Genomic DNA, 19,578 nt, shown 5'->3' on the forward strand with positions numbered 1-19,578 from the left:
GGCCTGAGGTAAAAGACTATGCAGGGGAGAAAGAACACCTATCCCCTTGACCAACACCTATAAAAAATAGTAGACAGAAAAATATTAAAGGTATGAGGGGCAAAAAGGGGACAAAATAAAGAATAATGAGGAGGGACTGCGCAAAAAAAATCCAGACAGGTCTAACAGCCACGTTTTACAGTGTGCACGTTAATTCATTGAATTATCCCCGTTTCTAGGCCTCAAAAGGGCCCGGACTCAGATTCAGCTCCTGTTTCCTGAACCCTCTCCGAGGAGCGATACAGCCCCCACCTGTATCCCTGACCCTTCACTTACTTTCTTGCCACGCAGTGCCCGGCTCGGCCTGGCTCTGCCTCCCAGTCTGCCAAGAGTATGTTATGATTCTAGTTATCAGTCCAGCCCTCCTTCTCTGCATTCCTAAGCTACTGAATCGCATCAATAGTTTCCGTCATGGTCTAGCCTTTATGTCTCCATGTAAGAGAAATACTGTATTAATATTCATAGAATATTCCTCGCACACACACTACATGTAGAATAATGCATGCCCCAGTCTTAAAAGTCTGTTAGCCTTTGCCCTGATAACTTTTGGATTCTATCAACATGTTCTCTAAACACCAGATACTAGATATGCCTGGGTACATGTCGCTCTGACACTCCAGACTTTAGTCTCCTCTTCTAGCGCAGAAGGCATAGCCCCCAGTTCTCCCTAGTAACACGTCATTGTCAGTTTGCGCGCACCACTAGGTTAGAAGTCCCAGCTGCTCAGGTAGCCCCCTCCATGTTTCCACCCCATTTATGACATATTCTGTTACGTTTGCATCACATGTCTATGTATACGCCCTGTACACACCTCTTGTTACACCCACTTTATGCCTTATCTTTCGCGACTGCTACAAACTCCGCCTACTGCTACGCCTACTGTATTGAATGCAATGTATTTGTTTAACTATAAATATTGTGCACTGTTATTAAAAGTTACCCCAATAGCCTATTCCTGCCCCCGGCAGCTGCCATCCCATTCCCGTACAGGCTGTCCTGTTCCTGTCCTTTTATGCTTAATTAAAGCCTGTCAACTCCAGCTACCTCGAATCTTGACTCTTATTTATTGAGCTATCTGTTTATATTGTATCCAGTCAAAAATAGAACCGGTAATTAATTATTTATTTACCACATAATGGCGCCCGAATAGGGACTTGCCCTTTCCCCACGCGCCGGAGAAGCCACGCAGGCCCCCTGATCCTCTGCAGCCGTGACGGAACCATACCGGCCACGTGCAGATATTTCTGCTTCAAGTATCCCTCAGGCCCACGGAGGAGACGGAGGTTGCGGTCCAGCGTCCAGACGAGGCGGTGGAGGAACGCGGCGAGTCCCGACCAGAGCCCAAGCCGAGAGTCCAAGGTCCGAGGTATCCGGAGGCCCACCTGTAACTGAAGTCCGAAGTTCGTCCGTCCGTCGTCGTAGCAGTCCAGTCCAGTCCGAGGCCTTCCGTTCTTGCTGCCCGGTGAGTACCGTTGCTGGGGTAGTATCTAGACAGGGTCAATTAATTTGTCTCTGGTCCGTGGGTTTGGGTACACAGATCCAACACGAAGTGTCCACCTAGGTGGATGCGGGTCCTGACGTGTCTCTTTATGAGACCGGTAAGTTTCGTACTGTTTTAGCAGTGCATCTAGTCATTCCAGTAAGTTCTGTTCTGTTCTCGAGAAATTCATGTGTTTCTGTTCTCAGTATTCCAGGTAGTATTCTGTCCGAACTGTTATTTTAAATGTTATTTCATGTGTTTTCAATGTCGTGGTATGAGTGATTTGTTTTCAAGTTATTATTGTGTTTATTGTGTATTGTATTTGTGTCCAGACTCCAGTCTAAGTCATGCCTCTGTTCTCAAAGTTACGTCAGTTAAGAACTAGAAAAGGTCTGCTCGAGGAAGCAGTTCCTGTCCCGCCTAGGGACAGTCCAGGTCATTTTATGTATCATAAACATGGCATAAGTGCCATATTATATCTAGACTTATGGGTCGAGTATACTAAAGATCTAGAAGAGAAATATAGATGGCCTGTATCAGGTACATGGGATGCCGAGTGCATCATGCGAGTAGAAGAAGCATTATGGAAAAAGAAATCCAGACAGTCCCAGAAAGATGCCATCGAGTTATGGCGCAAAGAATCTCATAAAAGAACCGAAAAAGAAATCAGAAAGTCAGAATTAAGTAGAGAATCCTCAGAAAGAGCCCAAGAAAGGGAATTAATCGAAATAGGTGAACGAGTTAAAGCCGAACAGTCAGACAGACAGAGAAATGCCCTTATTAAGGGTATGTATCCTCTTCTTGCCGAGGGCTTGTCGAAAGCAACCCCGGAAGCACCATGTAATTTTCCGCCGCCATTAGTTCCGATTAAGCTACGTCACAAACCGACCGCAGCTGATATTTTTCTCTCGTCCTATTTGGACGACACAGTCCCAGAATATGCAAATCCTGTTCCGCCAGCTCCTGTAAATAATGTAGTTCCTGTTCTTCCAGCCACCGGGGCACCTGTTACAGCACCTGTTACGGTACCCCCGGTCCAGCCCATAGTACAAATTCCCGCTACATCGGTCACTCTGCCAGCACGAAGAGTATCAGTCGACGATTCCAGTTTAGGGGCCGCGGGGGGAGGTCCTCCTGGTACCCCGCCGCCACACAAACGTGTAACGTTAGTCGAGTTACATGAACGTGCGTTACAGCGTACGCCCAAACATCAGTCCGTTGCAGATATCAAGCGAGCTCTTACCGAATGCCGTTATGATCCAGTCCCAGGCGATGATAATATGGTTATATATTCATTGCGTGTAAGACGGGTGACCGAGTATTTGGACACCCTACCGAATATGAAAGAAGATCTAGACAGAATATATCGTTTCATCCGTACAGGAGACGATCCAGAAAGTATTGGCGAAATCATGTCTCTAAGGAAAGCTGAGACCCAGCTCATGCTATTAAAATTTCTAATGAATTGTTTAGTAAGGGAACAAGATTGTCCGACTAAAGATCCAATCGAAATGAAAGTTCTGACAAGGTGGAGTGATAATATAGCCGAGGGTAGACACAAGACACTCAGTAGTATAGAAAGTATGTACAAGAAAATTCGTAAGGAAATAATAAGGTTACACGACAATCGTAAAGCAGCACAAGTAAGCGAGAAAGAAGACAACACTGATACTGAAGAAGTAGAAGACGAGAATCCCACCAGAATAGCGTATGTAGGTAGATCTAGTCTTCCCTACCGACATTCACGCCTAGAACATAAGAAAGTTGTCCCTCCTCCAGCACCAGAACAAGATTCTCTAGAACAAGTATTTCAAGCTACCGATCACATTCTGAAATCACGAATTGGTTATAGTGAACTCAGTACCATGCATGAACAAGAACTAGCCCGATCAGCAGTCCGATGGGTTACTGATTCTACCACTTTTCCAGATGAAATAGTGGCACAAATGTTTCTGAAACTGCCCCCAGCCGAGCAGCGACTGGTGGGTATGTATATGATCCAGCACCTCATTACACTGTATGAGGGTCAACATTCTGATCCAGGTCCGTTACATGATGTCCTGAACGAGTTACTCCAGTATAAATGGAAAGGTTTAGGTACCGATTTAATTAGTGTCATTCTAGAACAGCGCCACAAATATAGAACGTTTCTGAATCCGCATTTTGTTCACGTCTCACCCCCAGAAAGTAAATCATTCTACATAGATAGACAGCATCCGTTACGAGAAGTACACCCAGTTAGGACAGAGGGTGGTGAAATGCAACGAGTATTTGTTTACACCCCTATCACCAAGATGGAACTCTTAGAGATGAAGAAATTAATTCCCTGTCACGACAAAGATCCAGCAGGGTTCCATCGAGAATTAAAAGACATGCTCCGTATGGGAGAATACACGTATCCAGATGTTATTAAAATGCTAAAGGTCCTGTTGCCCGCAGGGGTATATGAAAAACTCAAGGAAAAAGAATGGGAGGTGGGAGAGAAAAAGATTGATTGGACAGCTCTAGAAGCTGAAGATAAAATACGAGTACCAGGTACCGGTCTTGGGGACAAATGTAAAGAATTGCCCGAGTTATTGATACAGGTTTTGCCAAGATTATTAGCCACGAAAAAGGAAGATTGGGATGCAATTTCAGCATGCAAACAGAAACAGGATGAAGATACTAGTGATTTTTATTCTAGATTCGAAAAATGTTTCATTATCAACAGTGGTCTGAAGACAGGTAGCGAGTCATACCCTCATCTTTTTGTTACTAAACTAGTCGAGAATTCAAGTCCACAAGTTAAAAATCGAGTTTTGAAAGTCGAAAGTACCTGGCAAGCTAGTACCCCGTCACAAATGTTACAGATGCTCCAGTATCACCAGAACAGAATCAGGGAAGAGCAAGAACACGAAAGGAGACGTATGAAAGATACGAAAATGAAAGTACTAGTTGCACAATCTGTTCCACAAGACAGTCAGAAGAGGGGTCCGAATCAAGCCAGTCATCTTGCAGCTCCCGTTAAAGGGACATGCAATTATTGTAAACAGCCAGGTCATTTTATAAACGAGTGTGCAGTTCTGAAACACAACATAGCCACTGGTAAGACTAAAGAAAGACCACGTCCGCCTAGACAAGAACAAGTTTCACAGACTTCTCAGTCACCCCAGAATGCACAACAGACAGTTCCAGCACCGCAGCCTATCGCTGCAACACAGCATGTTACACAGCAGATGTACCAGTATGCCCAGACAGAGTATCCAGAGTATCAACAGTATTCATGAAATAGCCTAGAGAGGGAGGTAGGCTTGCCTCTCATCGAGATACCTGTAGATCAAGAGGGTCCCTATGTACACAGTCAAGTATTAGGGAAAGACAGAAAGTTTTTGATTGATACAGGGGCAAGTAGGACTACTATCAGTCATGACGAGGTTCCAGGGGCTCCGCTCTCAGGCTCTAGAAATGTTTCCCTTGGATTTTCAGGAAAGCCTATTGTAAACGAGATTTCAAAACCAGTTTCCCTAGAAGTTGGTCCATTGTCCCGAACTACTGATTTGTTACTTACGAAATCATGTCCAGAAAATTTGTTAGGCATTAAAACATTGAAAGAATTAGGTGCAGTTATTTGCTGTTCCCCAGAAGGAATCCGATTGTTTTTAAGAGACTTTAAAGGTCACTATGTAGTACGCGATTTTGATCCAAGGTTACTAAATGTACCACAGCATTTATGGGCGCAAGGTCCAACTGATGTAGGTTTTATGCAAATCACACCCCATCGTGTGACCCTCAAGCAAGGTATAGTCTTGCCACGAATCAGACAGTACAGATTGCCACCTGAGGCTGTAGCAGCCTTATCCAAAATTATTGATGAGCTCACTGCTCAAGGAGTGGTTGTAGAAACTGCCTCCAATGTATGTAATTCTCCTATCATTCCAGTCATGAAACGTACTGATCCAAGTGCACCTCCGGTATATCGATTAGTGATTGACCTTCGAGAACTTAATAAATGTATCATACCCCAGTATCCAGTAGTCCCAGATATTTCTTCCCTACTGACAGCCATTGATCCCGAAGCTACATTTTTTACTGTAATAGACCTCAAGAATGCATTTTTCAGTGTCCTCATTCATCCAGACAGCCAGTACCTTTTCGGTTTTTGTTTAAATGGAAGGAGCTATAAAATCACACGAGCTCCTCAAGGTTTCACAGAAAGTCCTAGTATTTACAGTCAAGCACTTAAGAGACAACTAGACAATATTCACATGCCAACAGACACTGCTCTGCTCCAGTATGTCGATGATCTACTGATCACAGCCCGTTCTGAACGTGCCTGCGAGCGAGCGTCACTTACAGTCCTGTATTTCTGGCCGAGCAGGGGCACAAGGTGTCCCCTTCCAAATTACAATTCTGTGTCCAGCAAGTGATCTACTTAGGCCACTTACTGTCCAAGTGGGGTAGGCAGTTGACACCCGACCGTATCCAGTTGATAGCGAGTCTTCCGCAGCCCAAGACACAGAAGGAGGTACGAGCTTTTATTGGCCTCACTTCTTATTGCAGACAATGGATTCCTCAGTATGCATTTCTAGCCAAGCCACTGATACAGTTAACGACACAGGAGGCAGCCGTATCGACTGTCCTCCCTTGGACATCTGAACATACACTTGTTTTTAATGAATTAAAGAAAGCCTTATGCCAAGCACCGGTTCTAGCTACACCGAACTACAGTAAGCCTTTTACACTTTTTGTCACAGAACGTGATGGTACTGCATTATCTGTTCTCACACATTACCTAATCCCGACCTGACACTTTATGTGGACGGTTCATGTATGAGAACTAGTACAGGAGAACTAGTAGCCGCGTATGCAGTGACTACTGACACCGAAGTTATAGAAACCCACCGTATTGACACCCTGTCTGCTCAAGCAGCAGAGCTAGTTGCTCTGACCCAAGCCTGCATACGTGCCAAGAACCTGAAAGTAAACATATATACAGATTCACGTTACGCATTCGGAGTTGTACACGACTTCGGAGTACTCTGGCAGGAGAGAGGTTTCATGACTTCTCATGGAACCAAGATTCAGCATGGTCTCCTCATTCAAGCTCTGTTAGATGCAATACATTTACCGACAGCTATTGCTATCATGAAGTGCAAAGCACATACGAAAGTTACTGACATCATTTCCCAAGGTAACGATCTAGCAGATCGAACAGCCAAGCTTACAGCTCAGACACCAGACATTCCAGTTAACAAGACACAGACATCCATTCCAGAACAGATTACTTGTATGACAGTTAAGGACCCTACACAAGATGTCATAGACATACAGTTACATGCTACTCCCGAAGAAATAAAGAAATGGTCCGAACAAGGAGGGGTCCAGACAGATCAGGGATGGTTGACGAAGGGAAAAGCCACATGTTTTCTCCCCGACTCTATGGTTCAAGTCATTATTAATACCGCACATAGTCCAGCACATCTAGGAGAAAAAGCTATGTTAGACAGTATACAGAACCTTTGGTTCAACAAGCACTTGCGAGCTGCAGCCAAGCAGAAAGTCCGTACTTGTATGATATGTTGCCAGTTCAATCCAGGTAAAAGTGTCCCGGTGGAACAAGGTGGATTCCAACCTCCTGACCACCCTTTTGAAGTCCTCCAGATGGATTATATTCAGATGGAGCGATGTCGAGGTTTCAAGTATGTCCTCGTAGTTGTATGCGCTTTGTCCAGGTGAACAGAAGCATATCCAGTTCCAGATTATACAGCCGCGACCACTGCCAAGCAGTTGGTTCGTGAATTCTTTCCCCGCTATGGACTCCCTAGGGTCGTGTATTCTGATAACGGCCAGCCATTCTCATCTGAACTCATGAAACAAGTTTCCCTTTTGTTAGGGTACCAGTGGAAGTTCCATTGTGTGCGCCATCCTGAAGCAGCCGGTCTCGTAGAGAGACATAATCAGACCCTGAAAATCCGTATTGCCAAGACATGTAAAGAGAAAGGTGTAGACTGGCTAGTTGCCCTGCCAGTTGCTCTATTCTTCATGAGGATGGTTGCACACTCCAGATCAGGCCTGTCCCCTTATGAGGTCGTATTCGGCCGTCCCCCAAATATGTGGGGTACACCTAGACCCCGCAGTATTACAGATGTTTCCAGTAATATGTTGACAGATTACCTAGCTTCCTTGATGTCTGCCCTACACTCTTGTCGTTCCCAGGTTGCCGCTGCATTTCCAGACAATACTGAAGTGAAACCGCACGAGGTCATTCCAGGAGACCTTGTTCTCGTAAGGAACTTTGATCGTTCAAGTCCGCTGGAACCCCGTTGGAAGGAGCCACGACTAGTCCTCCTGACCACCCGCACGGCCGTGAAGTTGGAGGGCCGCAAGGGGTGGGTCCACCTGTCCCACATCAAGAAATTCCATGGATTGCGTATAAAAACATTTGCCAAGAACATTTCTAAGGACTGCCTAAAAATTGACTCTGAATCCAAGCCTCCCCTGTTAGAGAAAACTCCGCAACAAGAGTATAAGTTAAAGCTCCGGTCTAGTAAAATAAGTCAGCCAGTTTAATTGTCTAAGTCCCTCTCGGGTGAAACGGTTAGACAGGTTTCTGACATGTATGAGATAGACCCCCATAGTCAGAGAGTTAGTCAAAACTCTATCAGATGTATCGTTTTTCTAAGTTTTGTATTGTTTCTAAGTCTTATGGTTACCTGCACAAGTTATGCATTGCATTTATGTTTTCCAATTTCTCATGTAAATAAGTTTTCTAATGCCACAGTAGAGCACACATTTAGTGATCTGCCTCCTCACGAGTTATCCTATCGTCTTGCTATGAGAAATAATACATTTATCAGAATGTTACACTATTCACACCAGACCAGCAATGCCACTAATTGTTGGGTGTGTGGTCGACTCCCCCCTTTCCAGACACCGAAGGGAGTTCTGCCACTCTTTCCTTATCCGTTTTCACATAATGGTTCGTGTGGAGCATGGTCCACTTTAACGTCCTCCTCCAATGATATGTCCCTTCTGGATAGAACATGTTTTCCAGACAAGCAAGGTCTCCCCCATAGAACAGGGTTAGATCTAGAAAATGAAGTTTATAATTTAGGTAATTATTCTTCGAATTTTATGGTCCTGAATGTTCAGTCTGATACTACTCCAGACTTACCTACTATTTCAGTACTACCAGTCAAAGGCGAATTATGTGTCAGAAATAATGGTTCCGCACATGTGGGACATAGTGATTGTACTACTACTGTCGAGTATAGTGACAGTGGGAAATCTATTTTCAAAGCCTCACGTCATTCTTATTTTGTTTGTGGTCAGACCGCATATGTTCGTCTGCCCCTCGATTGGGATGGAACATGTTACATTGCCTTCCTACTGCCACCAGTTTTTCTAGCCCCATCTGATTATCACAGAAACACACATCTAGTACACGTCAGACATAGAAGGGAGATTGAGTCCCCAATTGTCGATCAAACTGAAACTGCTCTAGAACAGTATCAAGACTTTAATAAAGGTTTCTTCTTTTTTATACGCCCTGTCCAGAATAGTAAGTTAATACGTAGGTTAACCAGAACCCTTGAAGCAGTAGTGAATGAGACTACTTCTGCTCTAGGTAACTTAACTGAAGAGCAACTGCTATGAGATTTGTCGTGCTCCAAAATCGTCTCGTTCTTGACGTCATACTGGCCGATAGAGGAGGAGCATGTAGAGTCATCGGATCTAGTTGCTGCATTTTCATTCCTAATAACGCGCCGTCTGTTTATTCAGCTATAACCAGACTTCATAAAATTGCCCATCAGTTACACCAGAATCCAGGCACCTGGACATGGTCCGGTTGGCTCTGGAGTATCATATCTGCCTGGGGATGGAAAGTATTGTCATTCCTAGGTATTGCAGTAATGATCATATTCAGCTGCTGCCTCTGTATACAATGTGGCCCTGCGATTTCCGGCATGTGCGCTACCTCTTGTATTCCTAGTCCTAAATCCCGTTCCAAGACAATTCGAGACGAGCAAATGATGCTATATGAAATAATAGATGGTATCATGAATATTGATGTTTCCTGATGGAAACGTAGGGCACAAGGAGGGAATGTGGAAAAGTAAATTTTGCCATGTTATATGTGCATACGTGTTCCCCATCTTATGCTATATGTGCATGATCGATATGCATGTATTCCCTTCTGATCGATTAAAGACGCAATTACAGTTGTGTCCATCTCTAGTATGCCAGTTTCCAGTCTTCGTGAAAGCAACGAATATTAGGCCTATGTAATCCTACGTTGCCACGTTTTACAGTGTGCACGTTAATTCATCTAATTATCCCCGTTTCTAGGCCTCAAAAGGGCCCGGACTCAGATTCAGCTCCTGTTTCCTGAACCCTCTCCGAGGAGCGATACAGCCCCCACCTGTATCCCTGACCCTTCACTTACTTTCTTGCCACGCAGTGCCCGGCTCGGCCTGGCTCTGCCTCCCAGTCTGCCAAGAGTATGTTATGATTCTAGTTATCAGTCCAGCCCTCCTTCTCTGCATTCCTAAGCTACTGAATCGCATCAATAGTTTCCGTCATGGTCTAGCCTTTATGTCTCCATGTAAGAGAAATACTGTATTAATATTCATAGAATATTCCTCGCACACACACTACATGTAGAATAATGCATGCCCCAGTCTTAAAAGTCTGTTAGCCTTTGCCCTGATAACTTTTGGATTCTATCAACATGTTCTCTAAACACCAGATACTAGATATGCCTGGGTACATGTCGCTCTGACACTCCAGACTTTAGTCTCCTCTTCTAGCGCAGAAGGCATAGCCCCCAGTTCTCCCTAGTAACACGTCATTGTCAGTTTGCGCGCACCACTAGGTTAGAGGTCCCAGCTGCTCAGGTAGCCCCCTCCATGTTTCCACCCCATTTATGACATATTCTGTTACGTTTGCATCACATGTCTATGTATACGCCCTGTACACACCTCTTGTTACACCCACTTTATGCCTTATCTTTCGCGACTGCTACAAACTCCGCCTACTGCTACGCCTACTGTATTGAATGCAATGTATTTGTTTAACTATAAATATTGTGCACTGTTATTAAAAGTTACCCCAATAGCCTATTCCTGCCCCCGGCAGCTGCCATCCCATTCCCGTACAGGCTGTCCTGTTCCTGTCCTTTTATGCTTAATTAAAGCCTGTCAACTCCAGCTACCTCGAATCTTGACTCTTATTTATTGAGCTATCTGTTTATATTGTATCCAGTCAAAAATAGAACCGGTAATTAATTATTTATTTACCACATGATGAGGGGGTGGGTGAAAGGATGGATGATGAGGGGAAGGATGGATGGATGATGAGGGGATGTATGGATGATGAGGGGATGGATGGATGATGAGGGGGTGGGTGAAAGGATGGATGATAAGGGGGTGGGGGAAAGGATGGATGAATGGAGAGTGGGTGGGTGAAAGGATGGATGGATGGATGGATGATGAGTGGGTGGGTAGATGGATGGATGATGAGGGGAAGGATGGATGGATGGATGATTGGGTGGATGGATGGACAGTGGGTGGGTGAAAGGATGGATGGATGGAGAGTGGGTGAAAGGATGGATGATGAGTGGGTGGATGGTGGGTGGGTGAAAGGATGGATGAGTGGATTGGATGGTGGGTGGGTGGGTGAAAGGATGGATGAGTGGGTGGGTGGATGGTGGGTAGGTGGATGAGTGAAATGATGGATAGATTGATGGATTGATAAGTGCAAGGGTGAATGAATGTAAGTATGAGTGAAAGGGTGGATGTAAGGATGGATGAGTGAGTGAAAGGGAGGGTAGATGGACAAAAGGATGAATAGATGTGTGAAGGAGTGAAATGATAGATGGATGATAGGGTCAATGGATGGATTCATGAGTGGATGAGTAGATGGGTGGGTGGGTGGATGGATGGATGGAAGGAAGGATGGCTAAGTGAAAGGGTCGATGGAGAGAGAACGGGAGGATGGATGGATGACTAAAAGAGTGGATGGGTGGAAGGATTAGTAAGTGAAAGGATGGCTGGATTGGTGAAAGGGTAAATGGCTGTATGGATGAGTGAATGGATGGATGGGTTGAAGAGTGGATGGATAAGTGTACAGATGGATAGGGTGAAAGGGTGGATGGATGGATAATGGATGGATGAGTGAAAGGATGGATGAAGGGATGGATGAAGGGATGGATGAAGGGATGGATGAGTTAAATGATAGATGGAAGGATACATGATGGATAGGTTTGCAAATGGTTGAATATGTTTGGAAATGGCTGGGCTTAATTATATACTATTGCGCGACCTCTGATGTGTCTGTAAAACTTACCTGTTGTCCTGAAGTTTTGTCCTGAATTTTGACCTCCTGTCCTGAATTTGTGTCCTGAATTTTGACCCTTTGTCCTGAATTTTTACACTCACCGTCCTGAATTTGCACCAATGCCAGTTGGTCACCTTACCCCATGATGAGGAGAGGCGACGATCCTAGTGCTGGTCCACAGTCATGACTTGGGTCCGTTCGGTCACCATGGCAGCCTACTTCCTCCGTCTACAGTCTTGACCAGACCACACTTCTTTCTTTGTCCTGTTGGCCTAAACCAGCCTATGAGGTCAGAATTCCTCCTCTGCACACAGACTACGGCCAATCTGTACAGTAGTAAACTTAGCTGTGACCCCACCTGGCATACGGGGTCACTGACTTGATACCGCACACGGGCTATGGCACGAGCAGCACAAAAGCAATCTCCGCAGCAGCACCACCTGGCATACGGGGTCACTGACTTGATACCAGATAGGCACAGCAGCAATCTTCACAGCAGTCCACCGGGCACACAGGGTAGCCGACTTGGGACTGCACATGGGCGATGATCCATTTGGTACAGCAACGGGCACGGCTCACTTCTCGGCAGCTCTCCGCTGACATACAGGAGTCCCCAACTTGTCCCTGCACATGGGAAATGATCTGATCGGTGCAGCATCCATCTCCTCACACTGTGCTATGCAAATCCACTCACTAGTAACCCTCCACTAGACCTTGCTTCCCCCAATGATCTCCTCTTCCTCACACGGCATACTCGTCTTGGCAAGCAGGCAGGCACTCGTGCTTTAGGCTCAAAGGGCAGGTGGTCTTGGATTTCCTGGGTGATGTCCCCTCACTCAGCTGTGAGACTAGCAGGTCTTGGCCCCCTGTCCTGGTTACAGGTCGAAGTCTTGCAGAGGGTCTCCTCCACACACGCACTGGGTGCTTGGCAGTTGACAATTTTTGGGGTCTCAAGCTCCTCTTCTTATAGTCCATTTCCAGACACCAAATGTGATTTGGAGTCTTTGAAGTTTATGTTTAGTGTCTGCTTTCTTTTAAAGTGCCCTCTCCTCTATTCTCTCTTCCTCCAGAAAGCAGTCTTTCACAGCAGGAGAGACTCAAACTCTGATAATTCCACAACACAGGCCATGGGAGTGACTAGGGGTTCACACCTTGATGTCAGCCACAGTGGTATGTGATCAAAAGGTTAGGCCAAGGCCTTAGCACTACTCTTTATGATTCTCTTATAATCTCAATCTCCTTCCATCAATGTACTCAGGCCCTTCCCAGTGACCCCTCTCTGAATTAAAGAGCACCCTTTAAAAGTGTACGAAGATCCTGGATCTCTCTTCCTCCAGGGTGTTGTATCCAACTTACAGGAACGAGCAATAAACACATCTACCCAGAGTCTTCCATGTACTGCAGCATTTTGATGCAAAAATATTTGTTGGCTGTATGTTTTAGAAGTGTTTTAATGAACTTTGATTTTTGAAGAGCCTTGCCACTTACTATTTATAAGGTATTACTCTGCGCTTGAAAACCTTCATGAAATATCGGAAGCAAAAATAACTACCTTTAAATGTATGTGTCTTTAAACACTTTTCCTTATTAGAAATAATCAAAACTCAATTCGTCCAGACCAATAAAGAAAATGGTAATGTGTGAAACAAACATAATGATATAAAATGCAAAATACAGTATCATAACAGACATACATATTTATTGCTCCTGAAACCGCTATGTGACCTGGTCCAAGGCTTACCTCAGTTCTTTGAAGTATGAATGCTGCAGTGCTTGTTTGGCACTGATTCTCTCATCTGGGTCATACTCTATAAGCGCATACAAGAGCGAGAGGCTCTCAGGAGAAGCACTGGGTAAAATTCGAGCTATGCCTGTCCCTTTCTTGAAAGGAAAATCAAAACTCATTGCTCTTGATCTGTATGTAAACAAAACAACAACACATAAGTCAACAAAACATAACTATGACGCAGTGCTTAATTAGTATACATTTTTTTTTTTTTAAAACAATAAAGAGGGCCAGAGCCCTCGTCAGGAGTGTTTCGCTTCAGCTTGCACCACCCATTTCTACTGCCAATGACGCTACTAACCATCACACTCCTACAAGTATGACAATTCAGACTATTTCGGGCCACCAAATCCATAAGAATGGCTTGGGCAGCAGGTATTATTCATTTTTAATGTATATTGAATTAATAAACAACTGTTGTTTTGCCTCATCTCTAAATTAGATGAACACTGCCTCGACGTGGCAGGCTGTAATAAGTGTTGGTGTTGACAATAAATTGCCTGTGCCGAGCACCATAAACCACCGGTTCAAATTAAGCACTGCTATGCCGCAAAAGTGACTCATATGACCAAATATGCTTAAATACTTATATTGTTCCATCTACCTGCTACCGCAAAAAAAAGAGCGTTCTTGATTTTTGTCAGTGGAATTCACTAGGAGGATCTACAGGCAGCATTAGAGTTCCTTCAAACAGATTGAAAAAAGCCTAGTCAAGTGGTCATCCCTAAATAATGAACTATACATGTGGCCATACACAGAAACCAGAGGAGAGAACAGTCCCAAATGAGGGACCAGATCCCACTCTCAAAAGAAGAGTATCAAAAATCAGCAGAGTCCCCCACCACTACGACTTTACACCATAGATATAGTTTGTGAAGTGTGGTCAGATCTTTATGGTGAATAAGACAAACATTATTGTTAGGGAAGGGTCATTTTATCAACCCAAGGAATATTGTTTGTTGGCATCTAAGCTTACATACGCACTTGGCCCACACACCAAACTCCTAGTTAGCCCAGAGTAGGCTTTAGTCTCCATAAAACTTGGAGTCCAGACACAGAGGCCGATGATATGGAAGCCCCATTCATGAACCAACCCCACAACCCCATGAATGCTCCTAATAGACACCGAAAGATTACTTGTTTATCCGAAAGCCAGATGCTAATGACTGAACTTGCAGTGCCCTGTTGCAGGGATTCTGCTCACACACAGAACTGTGCACAGAGACCCAGGACCTCAGTGAATTGTGGTGTACCAAAAAACTCACCTCAGCACCTAGAACCCCTAACCAACTAGCAACAGTGTCTCAGCAACAGTGTCTCATAAGCTCTCCGTCCTATAGCAAAGCTACCAATGATTAGACAACCCAGAACAAGCGACTTCGGGTACTCTCAGGAAAGGTGGCAATCAAGAACACTCTTTCGTTGTTATTCTCATACCAGTCCACAACATGAGTAAGTAGAGACACGGAAAAGTTTAAAATGTTTATTTTAAAGATGTGCTCTAAGATGCAGTATTTCTGCTAACGTAAGCAGGCATATAATTAAAAATAATACGATCAACAGTCCATTCTATGTCACAGCAGTCTAAACTTTCAATTATGTGCCCCAGCCTTTGTCACCAAACCTTGCGTCATCCCATACATTTCAATGGTACATATATTTCAGCATGCACAATTGTAAGCACCCTTTTCAAAATGCGTTACAAAAAACTCAAGGGCTGGAGACATGGTCTTTGTATTGGCAGATGTATTTCAGTCTATTATTTCTAGAGGTGTCAGATGTTCACCATGACCCATGACGCCCAGGGATGCACAGGCAGTATCACACAACCCTAAATAGTACAAACCTCAATGCGGCAGCAACAAACAAACCATCCTTCATCTACGCCAACCAGGTTAGCATGCAAATATCACAGATCTGCTCAATTGGGTAAGTAGGGTGTTTTGGATGCAACAGCAGTATGAGCCAAGCACAATAATCCATTTCGACTGGCACTGAAGGTTAGTGAACCAAATTCAGTAAGTGTCCATCCGGTGTGACACAGCTCCGCTTTAATCCTCTGAAAGATCAAAGTACATCAATGCTGTCAAAATATAGCCACTTGGTAATACATTATAATCCGCTGACAGGCTAATTGTGCCATTATTCCACCTCTTCCATTTGTCACAGTTGCGAAAGCGCTGCATGTGGGTTGGCATTTGTTTCCCTTGGTTGCAGCTCCAGGACTCATGACTGCATTGACATCAAAGGAAAAGTGAGCTTCATCATCCTCACTGGACTCAACACACCATATTTACTTACTTTCCTCTCCTATTCTTCGATTCTCCTTGAATGTCAAATTATCATGCTGAATGTTACCTTTCTCAGTACCTGCACTCAAAATTGCGCCATTTTATCAATGATCTAGAATCCTTACTATGATGGATCCCAGGTCATCATCATTCACCAGTTTATGTGGCAGAAACCTTCTAGCATGCTCACTCCAATCAATAGCTGGGGTAAAATCACAGATGCAGACTGGCTCAGCGCCTTCAGAACTGATCAGCCTAGCAGCACAGACAACGTCGACAAGGACATCAACAACTGGATCAAAAACTGCGCTGACTCCCTTGCACCCATCATACCCAACAAGCATAGTAGATCAAACAAGCAAGCCAGCTGGTACCCAGAAGACCTCCATGACACCAAATGACAATGCAAACAGCTAGAAAGGAAATGGAAAGCCAGCCCCAACACCACTGACAAAACCATCTGAAAATCTGTACTTAGACTCTATCACCAGCAAATTAGAGACATAAAGAAACAAGCATTTGCAATGCAATAGGTCTCGCATTTACGAGAGTTTGAGCTATTGCCATTGTAAATTACTATGCCTTTTATTTATGTGTTGTTTTTAAAACTGATAAATAAAAGGTATTGCCCCAAGCAAATAAATGAATGAACTGACATTTTTTCCAGAGCATAATTCCGGGGCATTGGCTGGTATTGTGAGGAACTTGTCTTCCAGTATTAGAAAATAATAGCTTATTTCAGGTGCAAATTGTTTGTCTAACAAATGAAGTTCGACTTTTTAGAAATTATTCACTCTGAACACTTTGGCCAAAACGATATATACTTAGTCATTTTGAACTTTTTTCCTCCATATGCTTTCTTATTAACTTATTAAGTGCTGGTATTTTTCGAGAGTTTAATTCGAGCGCTTTATTTGGTATTAGTAGGAAGAGGGTATCCTGCCAGTATTGCAGTGAATCAGATGATTCACTTAATGTCCCAGAACTTATGAAGCAAACCATTGGCGCAAAGATACCCAGTCAAATACTGTGTGCTGTGCAGACGCGGCTAGTCATTCAGCGCACATAAAAACTGCACAAAAGAAAAGTTGCCCCCAAATTTGAAAGTACGAGAATCAGTATTGCTTTTGTGTTTATTTTTTTTAGGTTTTTATACTTGTCTTTGTTGATTGCAGTGTGACAAGGGCAACATTTTGAAAATCTTCATTGTACGTCACCTTTGCATCATGTAATGTTTAAAAAGTCTTCAATGTGTACTGGTAAAATCCTGTAATTATGCCTGGATACCTCTGTAAGGTTAATTTGTTCCCTAGCTGAAAATCAACCCACCCAATGACCTATCTGCACATAAAAATAGAAACCTAACAGAAAGCAAACTATCTATAAATTAAAAAGCTAAACAAATCCATAAAAACAATACGCTGGAGGCTCTGTTCTCTTAAATCCCGCTCTTCTGTAGACATCAGATGATCCAGAAGCAGATGCTGCTGAAGCTATTTGTTGATTCAGTTGCCATGGTGATGTGCTACAGTCGTGTACAGAGGAAGCTCACTGTATATTGGCTAATTTGCTAGGAAGGCGATTGCCCTGATAATTGGTCGCACCTTGAACAGTCTCCTATCAAGGACTTGGCTACCACCATGGATGGAATTTAGCTTGCACCACCTGGTTAAACACTTTTCGTTGTTTAGCTGCCAACATTTAAGAGATTTCTTAATCTTTAATCTGTATCGGCATGATAGAAGGCACATGCAGTTCAAAATTAGTTTTAAGGCAAAAGATATTGACCGACGGCGGCGTAAGTCCAAATGTGTCATATAGGTAACAAACTAGTGGTTCCTGATTCCACACTGTGTACGGTGTGACGAGTCGCGTCCTATCTCCCGTAGCGTCCAGCGTTTAAGGCGGTCAAGTTAGCAATATCTTGATACTGTTAACTTGTCCACCTTAAACGCCGGACGGTGTGAACTATATGATGCATTTGGACTTACGCCGCTGTTGGTCAAATCAGGAGTTAAACATTAAAACCCCGTAACCAATATCTTTTGGCTTATAACTAATTTAGAACTACATGTGCCTTCTATAACGCCGCTACAGATTGGCGTTAACAGAGGCTTAGTTCTTTGGCCCTGATGAAGCCCTTTTTTAAGGTGAAACAGGTTGGCTGCGCATGTTTGGAAATATAAACTAAAGAAAAGTTCTGCATCAACACTGAAGACTCATGATCACCTGTTTATACTAAATTTACATTTATGTTGCCTCTCGTTTTGTGTATTCATAACATAACATCCCTCCAGTTCTCAGTGTATCCTTAGAACCATTCACCCCTGCATCTATGAATGTGCCAGAATCCACAAATTTCTGCTTTAGTTCCAGTTTAATGTAGTGTCCAGTTAACAAGCAAGGTTAGTATTAATTTATTTTTCTTTTTTCAGACTTGCAAAGATTTTTTCTTTAAATTGTTGCTCTGTGCCGGTAACGATCGGCTTTAGGGCAGTGCGACCGTTGCGGCCGCACTGGGCGCCGACCTGGGGGGGCTCACTGACCTCAGATGGGGGCGCTGTGTTTAGAGATAATTTATGATTTAAAAGCAGCTGATGCAGAGTTCCTCGTGCGTCCAGATTTCAAGCAGCAATAAAAAGTCAGATAGCTCTTGTGATTAATGATCCAGGAGTGCTTTAAATGGGAAAATATAAGTGCAGGTACTCAAGTTAGAGGTGTGTCAAATGGGCGGGGCTAGGGGCGGGGCTAAGGGCAAGATATGATGATACATAATGACTTCTGTACCAGTTGCAGTACATATCAAAACGCATGAGAAATGCGTTTATGTAAACCAATCAGGTTAACACATTACACAAAATGAAAGCCAAACAGGAAGATATGTTAACATTTCCTTGTTTTGTCATATTTGCCGCTTCTTAATGCCATATGTTATTTGTTGTTGTTTGCCACCATACTATATATTCTCAAGCAGGCACACACACTGAGAGCAAAACAAGCTGAGATGAACACAAAAGCATTCCACCCATTCCCTTTAGAATATCTCCTGAGAGTATCCTGATTCTGATTACACAGCCACCTGGGCGGTCTTTCGTTCCCCTACCAATCCTCCTTACTCGACAGGTAAGAAGAATGTCGTGGGCTTTTGATGTTTGATAGTCCCTGAACTTTCCCACCCATATTTATACACTCGTTCTTCAGATCCCCATGAGACCCGATCTTTCCATCTCTCAATGGTGGAACTCCTGCCATCACCACATGTGGGCAGGCTGCTGATGGTGAATGAATTATCAGAAGGTTTTTAGTTTCTTTTTTGTGGTGCCTCCCTCCCCGTTTTCCTGGTCTCCTACGGTGGCTGAGATTCTCTGTGATGAGTTTAGATTCATACTTGGCAGAACTTTAGTCTCCAGACCATTAATTTTCATTGGCAAATTGTAATATGGACGAAGTTTTTACTGGTGGTACTGTTCCCCTGCCCCTTCTTTTCATCCTACATGGATGTCCAATCAGCTATGGGCCCCTGGGATGTGGCTGCTGAATTTGTAGGCATCAAAGCCTTGCTAAGGCACTGTTTGGAGCTATTTTGATAAATGTATCGATCTTCTTCAGTTTGGCAGTTATAGGGGACAGCAATTAGTGATGAAAAAAACCGGCTTTAACGAAGG

At 43.9% G+C, this 19,578-nt stretch overlaps 1 protein-coding gene across 5 annotated transcripts in view; it reads right to left on the reverse strand.

The window, feature by feature from the left end:
- The window catches only part of MOK (MOK protein kinase), an 830,279-nt gene that overhangs the window by 381,709 nt on the left and 428,992 nt on the right, over nt 1-19,578 (reverse strand). For all 5 annotated transcript variants that reach the window (XM_078660202.1, XM_078660201.1, XM_078660205.1 and 2 more), the window contains exon 9: nt 13,578-13,751. In XM_078660202.1, coding sequence (XP_078516328.1) covers nt 13,578-13,751 — 174 coding nt within the window. The remainder of the gene's footprint in view (nt 1-13,577; nt 13,752-19,578) is intronic.

Source organism: Lissotriton helveticus, chromosome 9 (genome assembly GCF_964261635.1).
Source record: "Lissotriton helveticus chromosome 9, aLisHel1.1, whole genome shotgun sequence".
Taxonomy (NCBI): Eukaryota; Metazoa; Chordata; class Amphibia; order Caudata; family Salamandridae; genus Lissotriton; species Lissotriton helveticus.